General features: G+C 34.6%; 1 protein-coding gene across 4 annotated transcripts in view; it reads right to left on the reverse strand.

The window, feature by feature from the left end:
* Nucleotides 1-24,896, reverse strand: part of Nox4 (NADPH oxidase 4) — a 205,105-nt gene that overhangs the window by 2,915 nt on the left and 177,294 nt on the right. For 3 of the 4 annotated variants that reach the window (XM_047517045.1, XM_047517047.1, XM_047517048.1), the window contains 4 exons: nucleotides 22,787-22,906; nucleotides 21,134-21,242; nucleotides 18,563-18,631; nucleotides 16,970-17,070 (listed from right to left, as the gene is read on the reverse strand). In XM_047517045.1, coding sequence (XP_047373001.1) covers nucleotides 16,970-17,070; nucleotides 18,563-18,631; nucleotides 21,134-21,242; nucleotides 22,787-22,906 — 399 coding nt within the window. Of the gene's footprint in view, nucleotides 1-16,969; nucleotides 17,088-18,562; nucleotides 18,632-21,133; nucleotides 21,243-22,786; nucleotides 22,907-24,896 lie in introns of those variants that run through there. The other variant, XM_047517046.1, reaches the window with a different exon arrangement.

A 24,896-nucleotide genomic window follows, 5' to 3' on the forward strand; every position in this document is an offset into this window, starting at 1 on the left:
ACATTTTCCTTTTTATTTATGCAATATAATAATTGTGACAAATGTCAAGCAGGTTTTTTTACTCTGTAACTTAAAATTTAGTTAAATAATACATATGACTAACATATAGATTAAGTAAGTTCCAAGAAGTGAATAGTATTTTAAATCGTTCTTCTTCCAAAACTCATTGATTTGCATTGGCTTCTTCCTAGGATATTAAAATGATTAACATCTTATATCATATCATGGACAAATATAGTATATTCTCATTATCTCAGAATAATTAGTGCTAGAAAAAAAGACAGGGAATCTATTTAAATGAATACTAAAACTTTATACTAAATACTAAACAAAATGTTATATTAAAACTTTTTACCTTGAAAAACATCAAATAATTATGAAAACAGAACTTTTAATTTCAGCCACAATGGGTAAAAGGAGACTACACTTATCCTTTTACATTAAGAAACTAGAAAAAGGATAGGATGTGTTCAGTGGTAAAGCACCTGCTTAGCACATAGAAGGTCCTATATTCAATCCCCAGTACTGCAACAACAAAAAGAAAGAAAGAAAGAAAGAGCAAAACAAAAAAAAAAAACCTATAAAACAAGCAAACAATATGCAAAGCAAGTATTTTCAGGCATCGGACAATAGGCAGCACAGAACTATGATCCCTGAGGGGGGAGAAAAGGGAAAATACCTTCAATAATCGCCTCTGCTTATTGCCTGGAGTATAGGCTGCAGTACAGACAGGGGAAACTTAAGCAGTCTCACTGAGCCAAACAAAGAATGGAGTTTCACAGAGGTCAAAACAGCTAGAACTTCACTAGATTAGACAAAGGGGAATGAAGGGAAGGGAGGAGGGATAGAAAAAGGAAAGACAGTGGAACGAATCTGACATAATTTTCCTATGTACATATATGAATGCACCATAGTGAATCTCACCATCTTGTACATCCGCAAGAATGGGGTCCTAATTAGAATAAGATATACTCCTTGCTTGTATAATTACAAATGGATTCTACTGTATTCATAACTAAAAGGAAACAATAGGAAAAAACAGCTAGAATATGTGCAGCTGAATATGGAAGGGAAGAGAGATTCAAAGAAAGAATGTCCAGAGTTTTGTGGAGAACTATTTTCAAACCTTTGACTGAATAATAGCTACTCATGTATGAAAGGAGACTATGCAAATTTAGTTACAGAACTACTAAGAATCAATAGGCAAAACAATTCTGAGTTTACCCAGGTTGGGAATCATGCTTAATCCATCCAGTTGGTGATATCTTCTTATGGTAATGCTAGAAACTAATGAATGAAGTATCATTCACTAGAAATAGGCCCAAAATAACAGAATTTACAGAATTATCAGACTTGGTCATTGACACTGTGATGATATGAGTATTTCACATATTCAGAGAAAAAAATCAACATGATTAGAAAAGAAATGGAAAATAGTTTTGGAGATCTAAATAGGAAATCTAGAAATAATGTATAATTTATGATAAATAAACTAGGTGAGTTAACAGAATAATAGGCAATACAGAAGAAAAGATGAGAAAATTTGAAATACAGGATGAAAATCTGTTCAAATTGAGCAGAGAACAAAGAGAAAAACAATATCAAATGGTCTAACATAATGTAATGGCCATCTCAACAGGAAAGATGACAGAGGGAGAAAATAAAAAATATTTGAAGAAACAATTACCAATTCCATTCTCAAATTTGATGAAAATGAGCCTACAAATCCAAGGATCTCATGAATCTTTAGGAGAATAAGTGCAAAGAAAACCATAATAAGTCAACCTTAATGAAGTACGAAAATCAGTGGTAAAGAGAAAAACATTAAAATAGAAAAGGAAGAAAAAGATAGGCTACAAATTATAAAACGAAGATGAAAGACGAGAATAACTGTGGACTTCTTGTCACAAATTGTGCACATCAAAAGGCAATGAAGTGACATCTTCAAAGTGCTGAAAGACAAAGAAAAATGACAACCACTCTGTATCAGGCAAATTATGTACTAAACAAAACGTCTTTCATAATCAAAGATGGAGCTGGGTGCTGGGACACAAGACTGCAATCCCAATGACTCAGGAGACTGAGGCAGGAGGATCACAAGTTCAAGACCAGTCTCAGGAAGTTGGGAAGACCCTCACAAAACCTTAGGAAGATCACAAAAACAAAAACAAGAAAGGACTGGGGGTATACTGAGTAGTAAAGCACCCTTAGTTCCAATTCCCTGTGTGTGGTGGGGGGAATAGAATAAAATTTTCAGACAAACAAAAGGTGAAAAAATTTATTGTTAGCAAGTCAGCACTATGAGGTACATCAAAAGAAATTCTTCAGAAGAAAGAGTGAAATCAAATGGAAATTTGACTCTATTCAAAGGAAAGAAGAACACTAAAATAGTAAAGTTCCCAGTTGATGGTGGTCCAAGGACTGCAGTTTGGGAACCAGTGACCTGAAGAAATTACTAAAAAGGAACAAATATAGAGGTGTTGCTAATATGCCAATATTAGACCAAAAAAATGAAATCATAAAAAATAATAAGTTCATCCAAAGGAAGGTAGGAAAAGGATAAGAAATAAAAACAAACAAATGAGACAAGTAGAATGTAACAGGAAATGGCCAGATTTAAACCCAACCATATTTTATTAAATTAAATGCAAATAACCTGTCTTACTTATTAGAAAACATGAATATACATAAACCAAAAACTGATAGATCTGCAAAGATAAATAAATCATATATAATTATTTCAATGGTCTTCTCACAATAACTAATAGAATAAGTATACAGAAAATTATTAAGTGTATTAACAATATGAATACAACCATCAACAATTGAAACTAACTGATATTTATACAATGCACTAACCAACAAAAATGAAATACAAATTCTTGTTGAGGGCACATGAAATGTTCATCACAGTAGACCGCATTCCAGGAAATAAAATGGGTCTCAATAAATTTTAATAGACTAAAATCACAATTAATGTATTTTAGATGAACTCCCAATTGAACTAGAAATCAATAACTAAATGAATATATGGAAAATCTCTACACACTTAGAAATTAAAAAAAATACTTCTGAAAAACCCATGGGTAAAATCTAAAAATCACCATGAAAATAAAAAAATATTTAGAACTGAATGAAAATAAACAAAATACGTCAAAATTTGTGAGAAGTATCCAAAGTGGTGTTTAGAGAGAAATTTGTAGTAACAGAGGGAAATTTATAGTAGTAAATACTTTCATTAGAAAGGAAAGGTCTGAAACTAATTACATAAATTTCCAGCTCTCCCACTTTTTGGCATATATTCAAAAGATTTAAATAAAGCATCCTACAGTGATGAAGCCATATCAATGTTTACAGCAGCACAATTCACAACAGCCAAGTTATGGGACAAACCTAGGTGCCTTTCAATGGAGGAGTGGATAAAGAAAATGTGGTGTATATACACAATAGAGTATTACTCAGTCACAAAGAAGAATGACATTATGACATTTGTTGATAAATGAATGGAACTGGAAACTATCATCCTAAGTGAAAAAAGGTAGACTCGAAGAGTCAAAGATTGAATTTTGGGTGGGCGATCCAAGATGGCGGCCTAGAGGGAGACTGCACCCCCAGTCGCTCCAGAACCCTGGAGTTAAGAAGGGGAGGCATTGAGAGACTCGGACTGAAATAGAGCCACGGGTGAGTCTGCCCACTGGGTAAAGCTCGGTCTGGGTGGCAGGCCCAGATAGAGGTGGCTTATTGGAGCCGGGCAGTGCAGCTAGAGTCATCCACAGACAGCCCTGCGCACTCCGGCGGTGGGCCCCGCCCACACAGCCAGCTTCTCCGGGTTCTCGGAACGGAACTGGCCCGCTAGTGAGAGCCTTTCTGACCAGAACAAGCTCCGAGTCCCGGAGCCCCTGCAGCGCAGCATACTCTGGCAACGAACCAGCGGAGAGCCGCGATCCGCAAACAGCCTCTGGGATTAGGGCAGGGCAGCCAGAGACCTCTTCAGGCGGCTCTGCCCACTCCGGCTGCAGGCTCTCTTCACGGGGCGATACAAGATGGCGGCCTAGAGGGAGACTGCACCCCCAGTCGCTCCAGAACCCTGGAGTTAAGAAGGGGAGGCTTTGAGAGACTCAGACTGATATAGAGCCACGGGTGAGTCTGCCCACTGGGTGAAGCTTGGCCCGGGTGGCAGGCCCAGATAGAGGTGGCTTATTGGAGCCGGGCAGGGCAGCTAGAGTCTTCCCAAGGTAGCCTTCCACACTCCGGCAGTGGGCTCCTCCCACACGGCCAGCTGCACGGCGCAGGCCCACAGTGAGAGTATTTCCGCACAGAGCCAGTTCCAAACCGTGGAACCAGTAGGGGGATAGGGGCAGTTTTCTTCAGATGAGCTGCTTTATCAGATTCCTCCAAGACATCAGGCTACTGAAGGCTGGGAGGTGATACACTGGAAATCTACCGGGACACTATAAGCCAGTAGCGGAAAACTGCAATATCTCAGGGTCCCACTGACAACTGACCAATATGAGAAAACAAGGGAAGAAAATGTCCCAAACAAACCTAGATACTACATCAATAAAACCCAATGACAGCACAGCAGAAGAAATGTCAGAAAGGGAGTTCAGAATGTACGTAATTAAAACGATCAGGGAAGCTAATGAGGAGATGAAAGAGCAAATGCAGGCATTGAAGGAGGAGATGAAAGAGCAAATGCAGGCATTAAATGATCGCACCAATCAACAGTTAAAAGACCAAATACGGGAAGCAAGAGATCATTTCAATAAAGAGTTAGAGATACTGAAAAAAAACCAAACTGAAATACTTGAAATGAAGGAAACAATAAACCAAGTTAAAAACTCCATAGAAAGCATAACTAATAGGATAGAACACCTGGAAGACAGAACCTCAGACATTGAAGACAAATTATTTAATCTTGAAAGCAAAGTTGGCCAAACAGAAAAGATGGTAAGAAATCATGAACAGAATCTATAAGAATTATGGGATATCATGAAAAGGCCAAATTTAAGAATTATTGGGATTGAGGAAGGCTTAGAGAAACAAACCAAAGGAATGAACAATCTATTCAATGAAATAATAACAGAAAATTTCCCAAATCTGAAGAATGAAATGGAAAACCAAGTACAAGAGGCTTATAGAACTCCAAACATACAAAATTACAACAGACCCACACCAAGGCACATTATTATGAAGATACCTAACATACAAAATAAAGACAGAATTTTAAAGGCCGCGAGAGAAAAGAATCAAATTACATTCAGAGGGAAGCCAATAAGAATATCAGCAGATTTTTCAATCCAGACCCTAAAAGCTAGAAGGGCCTGGAACAACATATACCAAGCCCTGAAAGAAAACGGATGCCAACCAAGAATCTTATACCCAGCAAAACTTACCTTCAAATTTGACGATGAAATAAGATCCTTCCATGATAAACAAAAGCTAAAGGTATTTACAAAAAGAAAGCCAGCATTACAGAACATTCTCAGCAAAATATTCCATGAGGAAGAGATGAAAAACAACGATGCAAATCAGCAACAGGAGGCGCTAGCCTAAAGGAATAGCCAAATAAAGGAGAAACCAAATCATGTCAAAAACAAATATGAGTCAATTGACTGGGAATACAAATCATATCACAATAATAACCCTGAATGTTAATGGACTGAATTCATCAATCAAAAGACACAGACTGGCAGATTGGATTAAAAAGAAAAATCCAACAATATGCTGCCTGCAAGAGACTCACCTCATAGAAAGAGACACCCATAGACTAAAGGTGAAAGGATGGGGAAAAACATACCATGCACATGGACACAGCAAAAAAGCTGGAGTATCCATCCTCATCTCAGATAATGTGGACTTCAAACCAAAACTAGTCAGAAGGGATAAAGAAGGACATTACATGCTGCTTAAGGGAAGCATAAATCAGCAAGACATAACAATCATAAATATCTATGCCCCGAACATTGGCTCATCCACGTACGTCAAACAAATCCTTCTCAATTCCAGAAATCAAATAGACCACAACACAATAATACTAGGCGATTTTAACATACCTCTCTCACCACTGGATAGATCGTCCAAACAAAAATTGAATAAAGAAACTATAGATCTCAACAACACAATCAGCAATTTAGACTTAATGGACATATATAGAATATACCATCCAACAAAGAACGAATACACTTTCTTCTCAGCAGCACATGGATCCTTCTCTAAAATAGACCATATTTTATGCCACAAAGCTACTGTTAGCAAATACAAGAAGATAGAGATACTACCTTGTACTCTATCAGATCAAAATGGATTGAAATTAGAAATAAATGACAGAATAAAAAAGAGAAACTTCTCCAATACCTGGAGATTAAATAATATACTATTATATGATGAATGGATAACAGAAGACATCAGGAGGGAAATAAAAAAATTCTTAGAAGTAAACGAGAACAAAGACACATCATATCAAAATCTCTGGGACACTATGAAAGCAGTACTTAGAGGAAGATTTATTTCATGGGGTGCATTCAAAAAAAGAAGTAGAAATCAACAAATAAACGACTTAACACTACAGCTCAAAGCACTAGAAAAAGAAGAGCAGACCAATACCAAAAGTAGTAGAAGACAGGAAATAGTTAAAATCAGAGTCGAAATCAACAAAATCGAAACAAAAGAAACAATTGGAAAAATTAACAAAATAAATAGTTGGTTCTTTGAAAAAATAAATAAAATTGATAAACCCTTAGCCACACTAACAAAGAGAAAGAGGGAGAAAACTCAAATTACTAAAATTCGGAATGAACAAGGAAACATCACAACAGACACGAGTGAAATACAAAACATAATTAGAAGCTATTTAGAAAATCTATACTCCAACAAAACAGAAAACCTCGAAGACATCAACAAATTTCTAGAGACATATGAACTACCTAAACTGAACGAGGAGGACATACACAACTTAAATAAACCAATTTCAAGCAATGAAATAGAAGAGGTCATCAAAAGCCTACCAACAAAGAAAAGTCCAGGACCAGATGGGTTCTCAGCCGAGTTCTACAAAACCTTTAAAGAAGAGCTCATTCCAATACTTCTCAAACTATTCCATGAAATAGAAGAGGAGGGAACCCTACCAAACTCGTTCTATGAAGCCAATATCACCCTGATACCTAAACCAGACAGAGACACATCAAGGAAAGAAAATTTCAGACCAATATCCTTAATGAATATCGATGCAAAAATTCTCAACAAAATTTTAGCAAATCGCATACAAATATATATTAAAAAGATAGTGCACCACGATCAAGTGGGTTTTATCCCAGGGATGCAAGGTTGGTTCAACATTCGGAAATCAATAAATGTCATTCACCATATCAACAGACTTAAAGTTAAGAATCACATGATTATTTCAATAGATGCAGAAAAAGCATTTGATAAAATACAGCATCCCTTCATGCTCAAAACACTAGAAAAAATTGGGGTAGTGGGAACATTCCTAAACATTATAAAGGCAATCTACGCTAAGCCCATGGCTAATATCATTCTAAATGGTGAAAAACTAAAAGTGTTCCCCCTAAAAACTGGAACAAGGCAGGGATGCCCTCTTTCACCGCTTCTATTCAACATCCTCCTTGAGACTCTAGCCAGAGCAATCAGACAAACCAAAGAAATTAAAGGGATACGAATAGGAAAAGAAGAACTCAAACTATCCCTGTTCGCTGATGACATGATTATATATTTAGAGGAACCTGGAAATTCCACCAGAAAACTTTTAGAACTCATAAGTGAATTCAGTAAAGTAGCAGGTTACAAGATCAATGCTCATAAATCCAATGCATTTTTATACATAAGTGATGAATCTTCAGAAAGAGAAATTAGGAAAACTACCCCATTCACAATAGCATCGAAAAAAATAAAATACTTGGGAATCAATCTCACAAAAGAGGTGAAAGACCTCTACAATGAGAACTACAGAACACTAAAGAAAGAAATTCAAGAAAACCTTAGAAGATGGAAAGATCTCCCATGTTCTTGGATAGGCAGAATTAATATCGTCAAAATGGCTATACTACCTAAAGTGCTATACAGATTCAATGCAATTCCAATTAAAATCCCAATGATGTACCTTGCAGAAATAGAGCAAGCAATTATGAAATTCATCTGGAAGAATAGAAAACCTAGAATAGCTAAAGCAATCCTCAGTAGCAAGAGCGAAGCAGGGGATATTGCAATACCAGTTCTTCAACTCTACTACAAAGCAATAGTAACAAAAACGGCATGGTATTGGTACCAAAATAGACAGGTAGATCAATGGTACAGAATAGAGGACATGGACACAAACCCAAATAAATACAATTTTCTCATACTAGACAAAGGTTCCAACAATATGCAATGGAGAAAAGATAGCCTCTTTAACAAATGGTGCTGGGAAAACTGGAAAACCATATGGAATAGAATGAAACTAAACCCCTATCTCTCACCCTACACAAAACTCAACTCAAAATGGATCAAGGACCTTGGAATCAGACCAGAGACCCTGCATCTTATAGAAGAAAAAGTAGGTCCAAATCTTCAACTTGTTGGCTCAGGATCAGATTTCCTTAACAGGACTCCCATAGCACAAGAAATAAAAGCAAGAATCAACAACTGGGATAGATTCAAACTTAAAATCTTTCTCTCAGCAAAGGAAACTATCAACAATGTGAAGAGAGAGCCTACAGAGTGGGAGAATATCTTTGCCAACCATACCTCAGATAGAGCGCTAATTTCCAGAATCTATAAAGAACTCAAAAAACTCTACACGAAGAATACAAATAATCCAATCAACAAATGGGCTAAGGAAATGAACAGACACTTCACAGAAGAAGATGTACAAGTAATCAACAGATATATGAAAAAATGTTCAACATCCCTAGTAATAAGGGAAATGCAAATCAAAACTACCCTAAGATTTCATCTCACCCCAATTAGAATGGCGATTATCAAGAATACAAGCAACAATAGGTGTTGGCGAGGATGTGGTGAAAAAGGAACACTCATACATTGCTGGTGGGGTTGCAAATTAGTGCAGCCACTCTGGAAAGCAGTGTGGAGATTCCTCAGAAAGCTTGGAATGGAAACACCATTTGACCCAGCTATCCCACTCCTTGGCCTATACCCAAAGGACTTAAAATCAGCATACTACAGAGATACAGCCACATCAATGTTCATTGCTGCTCAATTCACCATAGCCAGATTGTGGAACCAACCTAGATGCCCTTCAGTTGATGAATAGATAAAGAAACTGTGGCATATTTATACAATGGAATATTACTCCGCAATGAAGAATGATAAAATTATGGCATTTGTAGGCAAATGGTCAAAATTGGAGAATATCATGCTAAGTGAGATAAGCCAATCTCAAAAAACTGAAGGTCGAATGATCTCGCTGATAAGCGGATGAGGACATATAATGGGGGGTGGGAGGGGCTAGCATTAGGTTTAGGGTTAGGTTTAGAGTTAGGCTAAGGACAGCGGCAAGAATGAAGGAAAGAAGGACTGTGTAGAGGGAAAAGAGGGGTGGGAGGGGTGGGGGGAGGGGAAAAATAAAATAAACATCATTACCCTATGTAAATGTAAAAAAATAAAAATAAAAAAAATAAAAATAAAAAAATAAAAAAAAAATAAAAAAAAAAGATTGAATTTTTTTTTCCTGATATGTGGAAGTTAATCCAAAATAAGTAAGGGGAAGTATAAAAAAAATAGAAGAAAGATCGGTGGACTAGATGAAGGGGATTGAAGGGGAGGGAGGTGAGATGGGATAAGAAAAGAACATTGGAATAAATCTGACATAACTTTCCTATGTATATATGTGAATATACCAGAGTGAATCTTACCATCATGGATATCCACAAGACACTAATTTAAAAAAAAAAAAAACCATAAAAAGAAACGAGTTAATTGAAGAGCTAATAATTTAATTCAAAGTGATCAGAAGGAAAATAAGAATGAAAATAAATGATTTTATGCTTATCATTTTCATTAAAATAATGATATTTTGTTTCTTTTTTGTACATTCTCTGTTATGCTGCTTGATGGCAATAAAGTCTATTTTGTTTTGTTTTGGTTAGGTTTTTGTGGTACTGGGGATTGAATCCAGAGGGAAATTACCACTACGCTGCATCTTCAGCCATTTTATAGGTTTTATTTTGAGACAGGATCTCTCTAAATTGCTTCATCTAGCCTTTAACTTGTGATCATCCTGCCTCAGCCTCTAAAATTGGATTACAGGTGTACACCACCATTCTGGTCCATTATTTCCTTTGGCAGGGTAAATACAAGGTTATATTTGTAAGTTTTTCATTTTTCTTAGAATCTCCTTTTAAATACTTGATAATAAAGTCATTATTTTTAAAGTACCCTGGACATTATGGGTTGTTTGTTGTTTACATTTTCTTTTTCAATTATCTATATCCTTTGTTTCATGATTTGAGGGGTTCTTCAATGTTACTTTCACTGATTTAAGGAACTCCTACAAGTTTTTTTAATATCTACAATTAATCTTTATAATACACTTGCATTCAGTTGCTATAATCCAACAATTATCTAGAAATTTATCTACAAAACTTTGATAAGATGGGTGGGGAGAGACTCAAGTACTAAACCAAGAATGGTATTTGAGAATTGATATTGGGTTATTAGCTCTGTAAATGTACAATATATTTGTGTATATTTTCCTTTTTTATCAATACTTGCTTTTCCATATAGATGTGTAAATGTGCAATCTCTTAGAATGAGAGCTATTTCACCCTAGAGAACTTATTAACACCTCATATTACAGAATCAGATGTTCTGAGTGACATGATCCAAGGATACAGGAGCAAATGTGAGAGACGTTCTAGGTATGCTTTATTTGTATTGTTTGGAAAAAAAACTATGAGGACACAAAACAAAGACATGGTCTCAAATATTTTGCCCAAAGTTAATCCTTTCTCCCTTGATTTAATGCATACATCCAATAGTTTAAGATATGATATACATTTTAGTATAAATAATAGGAGACTGACTTGAGTTAGATATATAATTTCTGACAGATTATTCAATACTAAGGGGTTTACAAAGTAATAAAATATTTCTTTATTTTTATGTTTTATTTTTACAGAATGCATTTTGATTCACTGTACACAAATGAGGTACAACTTTGCATTTCTGTGGTTGTACACAATGTAGCTTCACACCGTTCATGTAATCATACATGTACATAGGACAATGATGTCTGTCTCATTCCACTATCTTTCATACCCCTGCCTCCTCTCATTTCCCTCTCATCTCCCTCTACACAATCTAAAGTTTCTCAATTCTTCTCTCACCCTGACCCCCCACTCCCATTATGTATCATCATCCACTTTTCAGAGAAAACATTCAGGCTTTGGTTTTTTGGGATTGGCTTATTTCACTTAGCATGATATTCTCCAATTCCATTCATTCATCTGCAAATGCCATAATTTTATTCTTCTTTATAGCTGAATAATATTCCATTGTGTATATATACCAGTTTCTTTATCCATTCATCTGCTGAAGGGCATCTAGGTTGGTTCCACAATCTAGCTATTGTGAATTGAGGAGCTATAAACATTGATGTGGCTATATTACTGTAGTATGCTAATTTTAAGTCCTTAGGGTATAAACCAAGGAATGGAATAACTGGGTCAAAAATTGGGTCCATTCCAAGTTTTCTGAGGAGTCTCCATACTGCTTTCCAGAGTGGCTGCACCAATTTGCAACTCTACCAGCAATATACAAGTGTGCCTTTTTCACCACATTCATTGCCAACACCTATTATTGCTTGTGTTCTTAATAATAGTCATTCTAATTGGAGTAAGGTGAAATCTTAGAGTTTTAATTTTCATTTCTCTAATTACTACAGATGTTGAACACTTTTTCATATATTTGTTAATCACCTGTATATCTGCTTCTGTTCAGTGTCTGTCCAGTTCCTTGGTCCATTTATTGATTGGGTTCTGTATTTTTTGTGTAAAGTTTTGTAAGTTCTTTATAAATTTTGGAGATTAGTGCTCTTTCAATGCAATTGTGAAATTCATCTGGAAGAATAAGAGACCTTGAGTAGCCAAAGCAATCCTGAGCAGGAAGAGTGAAGCTGTAGGTATTATAATACCAGACCTTAAACTACACTATGGAGCAATAGTAACAAAAACGGCATGGTATTGGTACCAAAATAGACAGACCAATGTTACAGAATAGAAGTCACAGAGAAAAACCCATATAAATATAGTTACCTCATACTAGACAAAGGAGCCAAAAACACACAATGGATAAAAGATAGCCTGTTCAACAAATGGTGCTGCAAAAACTGGAAATACATGTGTAGTGAAATGAAATTAAACCTCTACCTCTCACCCTGCACAAAGCTCAATTCAAAATGGATCAAGGACCTAGGAATTAGACCAGAGACCCTACACCAAAGAGATTAAAAAATAGGTCTGAATGTTCATCATGTAGGCTTATGACCAGACTTCCTTAACAAGAATCCCAGAGTGCAAGAAATAAAAAGTAAGAATCAATAAATGAGATGGATTCAAACTAAAAAGCTTTTTCTCAGCAAAGGACACAATCAATAATGTGAAAAGAGAGCCTACAGAGTGGGATAAAATATTTCTTTATGCTTTCAAAAATGAGTCATTAATACTTTTACGACATTAAACATCTTTCTGCAATGTACAAACATATGTAGCAAACATGGGAATTTCTTGCAACATGTCACCTCCAACCCCATCTCCCATGACAGACATGGTAAAATAAGACTACCATGATTATTTGGGGTGAGCTAAATGTGCCCCGCTATAAAATACACATTGAACTTAACAGTGAGGAGATCCAGGTTCTTGTCTGAATTCTGACTCATTAATCATAGATTTTGATAAATTGTTACCTTTTTGTGTCCCAGGTGCATTTGTCAACTAATGATGAAATCAGTATGATTTCAAAAGCTCCTTCACTTTCCATGGTCATCTAATGCCATCATATAAATCATTTTCGGAATTTAAAAAAGCCCAAACGGGAAGGAACCACTCTCTTACACACAGAAGGTAAATTGATTAAGCATTTTGTTTTGGGTAGTTAGGTATCTAAATGAGCAGACCTTTTGAACCAGAAATCCTATTTCAAAGATCCTAGCCACCCTGCTACAATACCCTCATGAGAAAGTCTGTACAAGGATGATCACTGTAGCACTTCTTGTAACAATGAAGAACTAGAGGTAACCTAAACATCCATCTTTGGAGAGTGTTTAGTCAGCTTTTTAACTGCTGCGACTAAAGGACCTGGCCAGAACAACTGTAGAGAAGGGAAGGTATATTTGAGGGTTCATGGTTTCAGAGGTCTTAGTCCATGGAAGGCTGGCACCTTTCCTCAGGGCTTGAGTAAGACAGAACATCATGGTGGGAGAGTGGGAGGAGGAGAGCATCCCATATCACGGTGATCAGGAAGCAGAGAGACTCTACTCAACAGATACAAATACGTGCCCCAAGCCACGCCCCGATTCCCACCTCCTCCAGCCACACCCTACCACTTCAGTTACCACTCAGTTAATCCCTATCAGGGGATCAATTCACTGATTGGGTTAAGACTCATTTCTCCTCTGAAACTTCTCCCATTGTCTCACACATGAGTTTTTGGGGGACACCTCACATCCAAACCATAACAGAGAGTAATGTTATATTGTCCAGATCCTAAACTACTGTGAGGTAGAGTTACATGGAAGTTATCCATGATCAATATAAATGTGTGTCACTAAAAAGTAAGTTGAAGAATTATATAACATAGATTTATTCAATTTTTATTAAAAACTAAGGTTCATACTTTAAATATATATAAACATTTAAAGAAATATGTATATACATGCATATAAATACATAAACATGCATTTCCATATATGCATAATATGTAGTGTGTATATCTATATACATATGCTTTTTAAAGCCCATGTAAGAATATATTATTATCTCTGGTCACATAAGTGTTTAAGTTTGTATTCTGCATAGTACACCAGACAAATGTTTACTGGTTTAATGATCATTTCCTAAAACTTAAAAATCATTGCCCAACATATGGTAATTTTAAAATTTAATTTTTATGCCTCTTATCCCTGTTCATATGCTCTTTCAATAATTTATATATATGAGATTAAACAAAATATATCTTAAATATAATCTTACATTTACACAGAGTCTTTTGTCTAATTAATGAACCTCTAAAAAGATTGATCTGCTCTTTTCCTAAGTCTGCTATGTAAAAACCCTTGGAAAAATAACCAATTTCAGGTGCCTGCCCCAGAGCCCAAACACAAAGTGAAGAGCTGTGCAAAATGTCAACAGTAGATGGTGCACGTTTACTCTCAAACAAACCCTGCTGTTTCAAGAAACATAGTAAACCACTAAATAAAAATAAAAGCTGTTTAAAACAAGAAAGGCATAACAAATGAGAATTCTTACAAACCAGCCAAAAGAACAAATAATCCCAATCTAATTTCCTATAAATTATCCTCCCCTGTCTTGGGGTTCAGTTTTGGAAATGAATAAAAGAAAATGTTGAAGTTTTCAGTAATATACTACAAAAAACTATAAAAGAATGTTTGTCTGAGGTTCATTATAAAAGAACATGTTTGTAGTTCACAGTAAGCATCAGATGAATATGAGATTATCACACCTCAGCTGGGAAATCCCAGGAAAGGAATATAGTGAAAATAAGGCCAACATTTATTTTTCTGTATTCACCTTTACAAGGAGTATGAACATTACAAATGATCTCTGTGCAAATACTTTTCACTTCATCCCCAAAACTACTTCATCAAGGGAAGAGAAGTGCTATCGAAGTGATTTTCAATCGTAGGCACAACCTGAACCACACGGGTAACTTTAATTCTTTTAAAATTCTTCTTCTTAGGTTCTATTTCATAATTTCTACATCAAAATCTCTGAGGGTGGAATCAGGGGTCATCTTTAGTCAGTGGTTCTTTCAATAAATAATATTCATCCATGAATTATAAATTGAGGGGGCTGCTTTAAAACTTTCATCTAAGAGGTTGGCCCATGTATTTACAACCAACTATCCTTTTGATGTTTATTAAAATATATTTTTAAAATTATGAGTTGTGCTGAGTTTTGTGGTGCATGCCTATAATCTCAGGTACTAGGGAGGCTGGGGCAGGAAGATCACAAGTTCCAGGTCAGTCTGGGTAATTTAACAAGGCTCCATTTCAAAATAAAACTAAAAGGGTCAGGGATATAGCTCAATGGTAGAGCACTTGCCAAGCACAAGTATGGCCTTAAGTTCAATTCCCAGCAGCAATAAAGGAAAAGAGATTATTATGAACTATTCTACTATATTCACACTCTGGATAATGACATTTTAGTCTACTATGTATCATGTATGATAATTTCATAAGATTATAATGGAGATAAAAAGTTCCTATCACCTAGTGATGTCAGAGCTGTCATGTCATAGCACAATGAGTAACTTAGGTGTCTGTAGTGATGCTGGTGTAAACTTGTACTGCCAGTTGTATACACAACTGTTGTACTGCTAGTTGTATAGACTGCGTGGTATATACAATTATGCACAGTTCATAATGCTTAATAATAATGACTAGGTTATTGGTTTATGTATTTACTATACTATACTTTTTATTGTTAATTTGTAGTGTACTAAGTAAAAAGTACTATAAAACAGTATGATGCATTACAGCAGCGACAGCCTCATAAATTTGTTTACTGTGACTCTTGATTACATCATTTTGTGTTTGATTTAATCTAACATTGTTTTATTCATCATAGTTCTAGGAGCAATAGGATATATTGTAGATAGATAGATAGATATAAATATAGAGAGATATATTCTGTATTATTATATACCAATAGCCCAGGTATGTATGCATGCTCTATAATGCTTGTACAATGATGAAATTGCCTAATGATACACTTCTCAGAACATGCCTATGTTAAGCGACTGTACATATTAATAATTATAATGATTACTCAAAATCGGAAGAAAAAATGAACACTGGATGGAGCCTTATGAGATTTTAAAGTGATACTTTCAATATTCATGCATTATTGTTGTAGGAGCAGTTCAGCAATAAATGTATGATTAATCCAAATGTAAAAATATATTGAATTTTGGTACATTTCTGTGAGTTAATGGAAAAGAAATACAAGTTCGAGGGGGAAAATTATGTAAAATTTCCAAATGCTAATGAAGAACTTGATTGCATATCACTATAATAAATGAGGTTGGTTTCAGGTATTTATGGTATTTATATTTTAGTAGATATGTTTAAAGGAATTACTTTAATTATAAAATGTCAATATCTGCATTTTATTAAAAACTGTATCTTTTGAAACCATTTAAACTTCTAATGCAGCTGTTTAAATGTAATCTTTAAAAGGTGTGAGTTGGCATATAATTTTCAAAATCCTTTCCTTAATGCTAAGATTTTGATAGAATTACAGTTTCCAAGAAGAAAAATTAGACATGAAAATAATTCTAGTTTAGAGTTTTCATATTACTAGGAAAGTTTTTTTTTTTTTAAATCATTCACTCTTATTATGAGGTATAAAAATTTAATTTTTAAAAGCATTCATTGTGAAATTTATTGGTGAAATTCCCTTGTTAACCTACATGATTTTTAAAAACTTTCCAAACCATGTTTATCTGATATGTGCTGTAGGTATAACCCTCATTTTAATATAAGTCTATAGAAATTTAAAAGTATGTAGAAGAATCTAGTTCAATAAATACCTTATTCACTCTTTTTAAGTCAAAACTTAATTATTTAGTATTACTGATATATAGGGTGATACCTGCCTTGCCTCCTCCTCTGATTATAAGAGTGTGTAAATTAAGTTGTGATTTGTAAACTTAAGTCATCTTTAAACACATCATGTGATAGTTTTGGAATTTTTTGAGGTATAGTACTTACCCTCTGTTACATTTTGCTATTTCATCAAATATAAGTTTCCACCGAGGGCGTCCAATAAGAAGTCTTGAATTCAGTGCGTGATATTTTTCTCCAATTATCTTCTGCCAAAAAAGAAACACTGTATTTTAAATGATCTTCAGGTATGAATAAATGACTCATTTCTCTTATATCGTTTCTGGGGGTGCTCTATCTTCCTACCAAATTGCTGTGATATGAAGAACATAAGTATCAAATGGAAATCTATTAAGTACAATCAGTTTGAAGTATCATTTCCTTTGAAATACATTATCTCCATGAATGCCATTTTCACATGACTTTTTTCCTTAGACTTCAGTTACTTGCTTCATTTTTTAAAAACTGCAAATAAGATAAAGAATGAATTCTAATTGCTCACTCACTCTCAAAAAGGCTCAGCATCTAAACTTTACTGAAGTATGTTTGCACATGAATACATTTCTCACATTTGATTATGAATAAATTATTATCAATTGTCCTCATACATTTGGGGAAATGTTCCTAGCCAAGATAGCCCAAAACAGCAGAGTTCCAAATCTTGGCTCTATCAACAAATGACAAGTGATGAGCTAGTTTTTGCAATTAAACAACATTAGATCTTTTCTTTTTTTTTTTTTTTTGTGGTGCTGGGGATCGAACCCAGGGCCTTGTGCTTGCAAGGCAAGCACTCTACCGACTGAGCTATCTCCCCAGCCCCAAACATTAGATCTGAATTGGTAGTGAGAGTCAGAGTGAGGTAAGTATCTAAGTTCCAGGCAGACTAAGTAAGTACAAAGTAAAAATTTGCTTTGTATCTTAATTACAGTTAGGCCATGAGGAAAAACGATGTTGACTTGCTTCGTAAGTGTGATGACATGAAATATTTTTTATATACCAAGTACAATAGAAACCTGACTAGAAGAGTTTTGAGGTAACTGACAAGCCTTCATATTTTTATTCAAAATATTGTGAAAATGTATGATGGAAAATACTGTAATAAAAATCTGGGAAAGCATTCACACCCAGATTTATCACCCCATGTAACTGTTCATTGTCATCTCTAAACAATAGTTTCTTTATCTGAAAAATAGAGAAATATCTACTCTTCAAATCTCTTAGGATTACAAAAGGTAATGTATGTAAAATTCTTAGCATGTTGTCCACATTGTAAATAAGTAATACATGACAGCTATTTTATTTTACTTCTTAGTTTTCCTTGGAATTAACTATGCATAATTTGTGTGAGTGAATAATTTTTCTCAACATAAACCTCCCCTCCATGAAAACAAAAAGCAAAAAACTCAAGGCTGTTCATTTGTTGCCTGATCTACAGAGATAATGAACCTGAAGCAATACTGAAGAGGGGAGAGATGGAATCAACAGGTCTGCTCTAACCTGCTGTGTGTAGAGCAAGTGAAAGGCATAAGGGCTGACTTCAAGGATAGGTCACGAGTTTCCTGGACCTATTCCAAATGCGGCCTTCTTCTAGGAAACTTCTGCTCAAGCCACCTGCAGAAGTTTTCATCCAGCAGAGTTCCTACAGTAAATCTTCAACTATCAAGAGGCTTGTTTAATTAACAATAACATCCAACCACATACCTGTATCCCATCTGTTTGACTGAGGTACAGCTGGATGTTGACATAGTCAGGTCTGTTCTCTTGCCAAAACTGAGACATAAAAATGAATAGACTTATTAAAATTCCTTCCATACACTCAGATTTTCTTCTTTTGAAATATATTTGAATCTATAATTTAACATATAACTTGGTTTATTGCAGTATATATCTATAAGAAAATAATAGGTAGGTAGGTAGATAGACAGATAGGTAACAGAATCTTAATTCATAAACTCCCCTTCCCTACTGGTAACTATTAGGTCTGACAACAGTGATAGAAGGAAATATTCTTTATCTTTACAGATACAGAATCTACTATGCTAAATAAAATATTCATAATCCTCTAAATCCTTTCCAAGTATTCCTTATTTTATTCTTTATATTTTTTGAATTTTAATGCATGAATTTACTCCTTAAGAACATAATTTTCATTAAAAAAGACAATAGTGATATAGGGTATAATGTTAGGAAAAGCAAAACAAAAATTAAAAAATAGACACTTTTTCTTATTGTTTTTTACTTATTCAGCACTGGATTTCCATTTGTAATAATATAAGAAGCAAGAAATACACCTGCAGAAAGAAGTAGTTTGGAAAAAATGAGAAACAGCAATTTCTCATTTCCCTTTCCCCCCTGGCTCTGGCAACTGCCATTCTAATTTAAGTCACTATTAATTAAACTACTGTATGTACTTCATAAAAATGGAATAAAACAATATTTGTTCTTTTGTATCTAGCTTACTTCACTTTGCATGTCTCAAAGGTTCATCCATTCTGCAGCATTGTAGCAGAGTTTCCTTTCTTTTTAACACTAAATAATAGTCTATTGCATGGATATACCACAATCAATTCATTCGTCCTTCAATGGACATTTGGGCTGTTTCATCTTTCAGCTATTGTGAATAATGCTTTTATGAACATTGGTGTACAAGTATCAGGTGAATTCCCTGCTTCGTATTCTTCTAGGTATATATCCAGAATCCATCTCTCTCTCTTTTTTTTAACATAAAGTTCAAAAACCTTCTATACAATCTTTCTTTCCCCAGAAAGCACATACACCATCTTTCCCATCTCCTCTCCTACCATTCTTGCCCTTGCTTACTCTGCTTCATGCACACAGACCTCTTTCATCTTCCCCCATCACACCAAGCATGCTATTGCATAAGTGCTCTTGTCTGTACAGTTAACTCCTCTGCCTAAAATTTGCCCCCCACCCCCAAGATACATGACCAGCATGCTTGTTCACTCCACTCAAGTCTCTATGCAAGAGCATTTTGTTAGGTGGGCATTCTCATTCTTGAACCCACAATATAAGTGAACATGCAAACATGCCCTCTAATGATAATGTTGCTTTACTTCTGTATTCCTTTTCTTCTTTGTCCTAATCAGATTCCAAATTCGAATATCCTATATATTTATAGGTTTAGGTTTAGGATGTAGTTTTTACTTAGAATATAAATCCCACAATATCAAAACTTGGTTTTATTTTGTTATCTGCTATATCTCCAGCTCCTAAAATAGTTCCTGACTCATGGTAGGTGATTAATAAATATTTTTTGAATGATAGAATGACTGACTGAATGAATGACTATATGCACAGAGGCATGTGGAGTAAATTCCACTGCAGTATTCTTTGTAAAACAAAAGTAAATCTGCAACATTAGGAAATTGTTAAATAAATGAGATACCTCCATGCCATGAGCTTCTCTACATCAGTAAAAGAATGAGGTAGCTCTATGTTTTACTAATATTAAAAAAAAAATTCAAGACATACCAATGTTGTGTATAACTAAAAAGAACCAATACAAAAATCCAAAAAAAGCAACTTGAATAAAAAAAATAATATGATAGAACACTCACAAAATAACATTATATACACTGGGTAAATAAAGTAGTGAAAGATTTTACTTTATCTAAATTTTTTTATTAGCTTTTAATTTTTTACAGATTGCATTTTGATTCATTGTACACAAATGGGGTACATCATTTCGTTTCTATGGTTGTACACAATGTAGATTCATACCATTCGTGTGATCATACATGTACATAGGGTAATGATGTCTGTCTCATTCCACCATTCTTACTTTTATCTCTGTTACAAAAAAAAGTTAGAATTTGAAATTTTTGAGGTTCTAGATACTGTATCAGTAAATAATTGTTTTCATGGTTTTTGTACTAAAGGTGGAGATGAGGGATAAGAGTTTTTGAAAAGAAGAATTGAAGATGCTGCAGCAAGAGCCTGCTGATATTCCTCCCCATGAGTCTCCCTCACCACCTCCAGGCATATGCAAACATATCTGTTAAACATCTTATGTTAAAACATAGAAATGAATATTTCCAAGTTAAAGTATGTCATAGATATCTACACATACTCATGAATACTCATATTTAAAATGATGTATATCTAATTATTAACAGATTTTATCTCTGATTTTATTTAGGTTGAAGAGAATTTTTGCTTATCCTATAGCAAGTATTTATTGCTTTTGTACTATGAAAGAAAATAACTTTTTAATAAAAAAAATTGTGAAATCAAAAAAGATCCTATTTTTACCTTGTTATACAACATACAGAGTAAATCTGCAAACCAACAGAAGGACTTGATATCTCTGCACACCCAAATAAAATATAGTCTTCTAAGCTTATATGGTTTCCAGTCATCCCTTTAAAATGAAAACAACATGTTGGTTATTAGGATTGCAAAACAAATTACAGAATCCCTGTATTCTTGAAAATATGCATTTCACTATAGTAAGCAGTCAATAGAAAAATCAGTCATTTATATTCCATTATCTGATACAGCACTATTACTCTCAAATGAATTCAATTTGCAATGTACTGACTCAAAGACCAAGGCATATATCATTAATTTGAGTGTTTATGCCTGTGAATATCATATGCCTATCACCTGCTTCCATTTGAGGTCATACACTGAATTCTTAGATCAAAATAATAATGTTTCCTGCCTCTTAGAAAAACAAGTTCTCTATTTTCAGTGAATTCTATCATTGAACAGGATTCCAAAGGTCATTTGGTCATGCCCTGGCCTCAAGGCAAAATGAGCTTAACACATTCCAGAAATTTGGTTGTTTATTTCATTCTTAATAATCATTAAAGAAAGAGATTTCACAATCACATACTATGTAATGTGTTCCAGCAACTCTTTATTCCAAGTCTGAATTCCTATTTATAACAACGAAGTAGACTTGAGGTTAAGAAAACGTTCTCCCTTTTTCATAACATTAAGTATCCAAATAACTTGCAATGTGTTGTCAGAAACAAATGGTTTCTGGCTTGGAATACAGTTATTTTTCTATGATTCTTCAAAAACGTCCTGAAATTACATCTAGAAATAAAATACCATTCAAACACATCAATTTGACTTGTTATTTTTCATTGCTTCATAAAACATAGTTTTAATGCAAATTGTATCTACTTGAAAAGTGAATGGGATTGATTTCAGGGTGATTTCCTGCAATCACTTTGTTTGTGTTTTCAGGTTGATTAGTTAACTTTTGTTTATAATCCTGGAGCTAAAATACTGAAAGATTATTCCTAGTTAGGCAGTCTCACCTTTGAAATTTCTCTTCTTCAGTCTGTTATGAATTTGCTAACAAATAAGCCAAGGAATGATGTGTTCATGTGTCATCTTCTCATAAAAGTTTTCCCTGATCATAATTCTATAATAAGTCTAGTACTTCATTTCTATACTCCATCAAACTGTCTTTTTTTCATAATTCTAACATTTTCTGAAATAGTTTTCTTTATGATTTTCTCATTGGTTTATTTTTCCCTTGTCCCACTTAAATGTAAATTTTTTAAGGGCAGGGACTCCATTTCCATTCATTGTTGTGTTCCCAGTACCTATAAGATCAATTGGGCACGTGGGTGTTCAAAACTATTTGTTGACTGAATGAATGAGTAGTGCCACTTACCAATGAAGAAGAATGTGGCGAATGACTTTTAGCAGTAAAAGAACAGAGGAAAGAATACCTGTGATATTGACTTATTTTTACAAGGAACATGCTAGGAACCACAGATCATGTGTTGAGAACCACTGAATTGTTCCCTCCTTAATTAGTAAGTGGAATTCCTTGAAATATGAATGGAAACATTCTGTATGGAAGTATTTCATACTAAAAAGGGAAATGTCTAAAACATTGGAAGTTCTCTATTTAAACTAATAAAATGGATCAAAATGACATACAGTAAAGTGTTGAGTATTGATGCAAATGGAGTTACTCCAATGCCTCCGGCCACACAGAGGCTGACCTCATAGTTCAGAGATTCCTCAAATGGACTTCCAAATGGACCATCAATGTACAGCCTGTGGAGAAGGCAGACAAAGATAGGAAAAATGAAAAGAATTTTCTACAACATGTATCAAACTGCTGAGTCCAATTTCTAGACATTTCAATGACTCAGTGTTTATTTCATTGTTTCTCATAATCCTAAAGGACTAAGAAAGGTTGTGTATGAGCTGTTGATATAAAACAAGTATATCTGTTTCTAAGCATACCTTTTTTGAGGGAAAATTAGTTACAAGTGTAAAGAAATGTAAATACAATCATGCTGCATCAGTAAGACAAGTTAAAGTTCTAGTATTACCATATTACTATATTTGTCCAAATTAAAATGCCAATTTACTAGGTCTATGTTCAATAGTATTTCCTTTAATGGAGGCCTCTAGTAGACCTTAAAATATTTACTGTATGAACAGAAAAATCACACAAGGAAGGAAAATACTGCTTCTTCTCTTGCCCTAGTTAGTTTTAGGATAGAAACTGAAGAACAATCATGAAGGAAGCTGTACTTATTATTTGTGTGTTTATATATTCAAATGTGTGTATGTGCATGTGTGTGTCTACATGAGAAAAACCCTACTTACCTGCAACAGAAATTGCTTATTATTCACTTAACACTGATCATCCCTTTCTTAGTAACAGAACTTTCATTTTATTCAGGGAAGCCAAGTGCCCAGCCACAACACTACATTTCTCAGATTCCATTCATTTATTTTGACTGTGTGGCTGTGTTTTGGCTAATGTGGTATAAAATGAAGGTGCATGCGCAACAACTGGGAAATCCTTTTATAAGAAGTTGTGTTAGTCAGAAGTTTCATCGCTTTATTCCTCCATCTGTCTTCCTCCCTGGAAGGAAGGAATGTTGACTTTATATTCTAAACAATAAACTTTGATGATTGTAAAATCAACCATGCTTTTTGTGGACTACTCAGAGTTCCAGACATCTTTATACAAAAGAAAAATAAACATTTATTTGTATAAGACACTGCCATTTTATAGCCTCATTCCCTTTATAAAAACAACTTTTTAAAAAAAATTAGTAACTTTTCAAAAAAGTAAATGTATAGGCATTATGATCTACAAGTCATTTATGGTTAGGAGCTACTACAACAGTAGATACATTGAGATTAAGCATATTTGGGCTCAAAAGTTAAATGCTAGGTAAATATTTATTAAATAAATTAATGGGTATTCATTTGAACTCAAAGTTCTATGACATTTTTCTATTAGTTTTTGCTGATTTTCTCTCTTTCACTTAGGACACTATACTTTCCAGGCTTCTGTGGTTACACAGGACCATATGTCTAGTTCTAATCATGGTGCTTGGAAACACTTCTCGTCATTTACAGAATGAGGCAGGGAAACATTATTTCCCTTCCATGGCAACTAACAGTCACAAGTTGAACCAGAAAAGAGAAACAGACTGAATCTCTGAGCCATCACTCAAAGGATCCTGTTCTAGAGAGCCACTGGACTCACAGAAGATAGTGCATGAGCCAGAAATAAATCTGTTTAGTGTTCCAACACATTTCCAGGGATATTTAAAGGTTAACTAGCTGCTGTAGCAGAATGTAGACCACCATGACCAATATATGTCTTAAAGGGAAACGTTGAAGAGAGCCACTTTAGAAAATATAAATCTAGCTGAGCGCGGTAGTGCATACCTATAATACCAGAGACTTAGGAGGCTGATGCAGGAATATGGAGAATCCCAAGTTCAAAGCCAGCCTCAGAATCTTAGCAGGGCCTAAGCAATTTAGTGACCCTTTCACAAAAATAAAATAAAATAAGCTGGGGATGTGGCTCAGTGTTTGAGCACCACTGGGTTCAACCCCTGGTACCAAATATTTCATATAAATATGAAAGATATCTCCTTTATCTCAAGAAATAATCATCAAAGTTGGTATGCTTAATGTAGTCCTCTAAATATAGCAGAACTTTAGTTAATGCTCGTAGATCACAAAATTACAATATGTATAATTCTTACTACATCTATTTAATCCACATTTTATA

This window comes from Sciurus carolinensis, chromosome 11 (genome assembly GCF_902686445.1).
Source record: "Sciurus carolinensis chromosome 11, mSciCar1.2, whole genome shotgun sequence".
Classification (NCBI taxonomy): domain Eukaryota; kingdom Metazoa; phylum Chordata; class Mammalia; order Rodentia; family Sciuridae; genus Sciurus; species Sciurus carolinensis.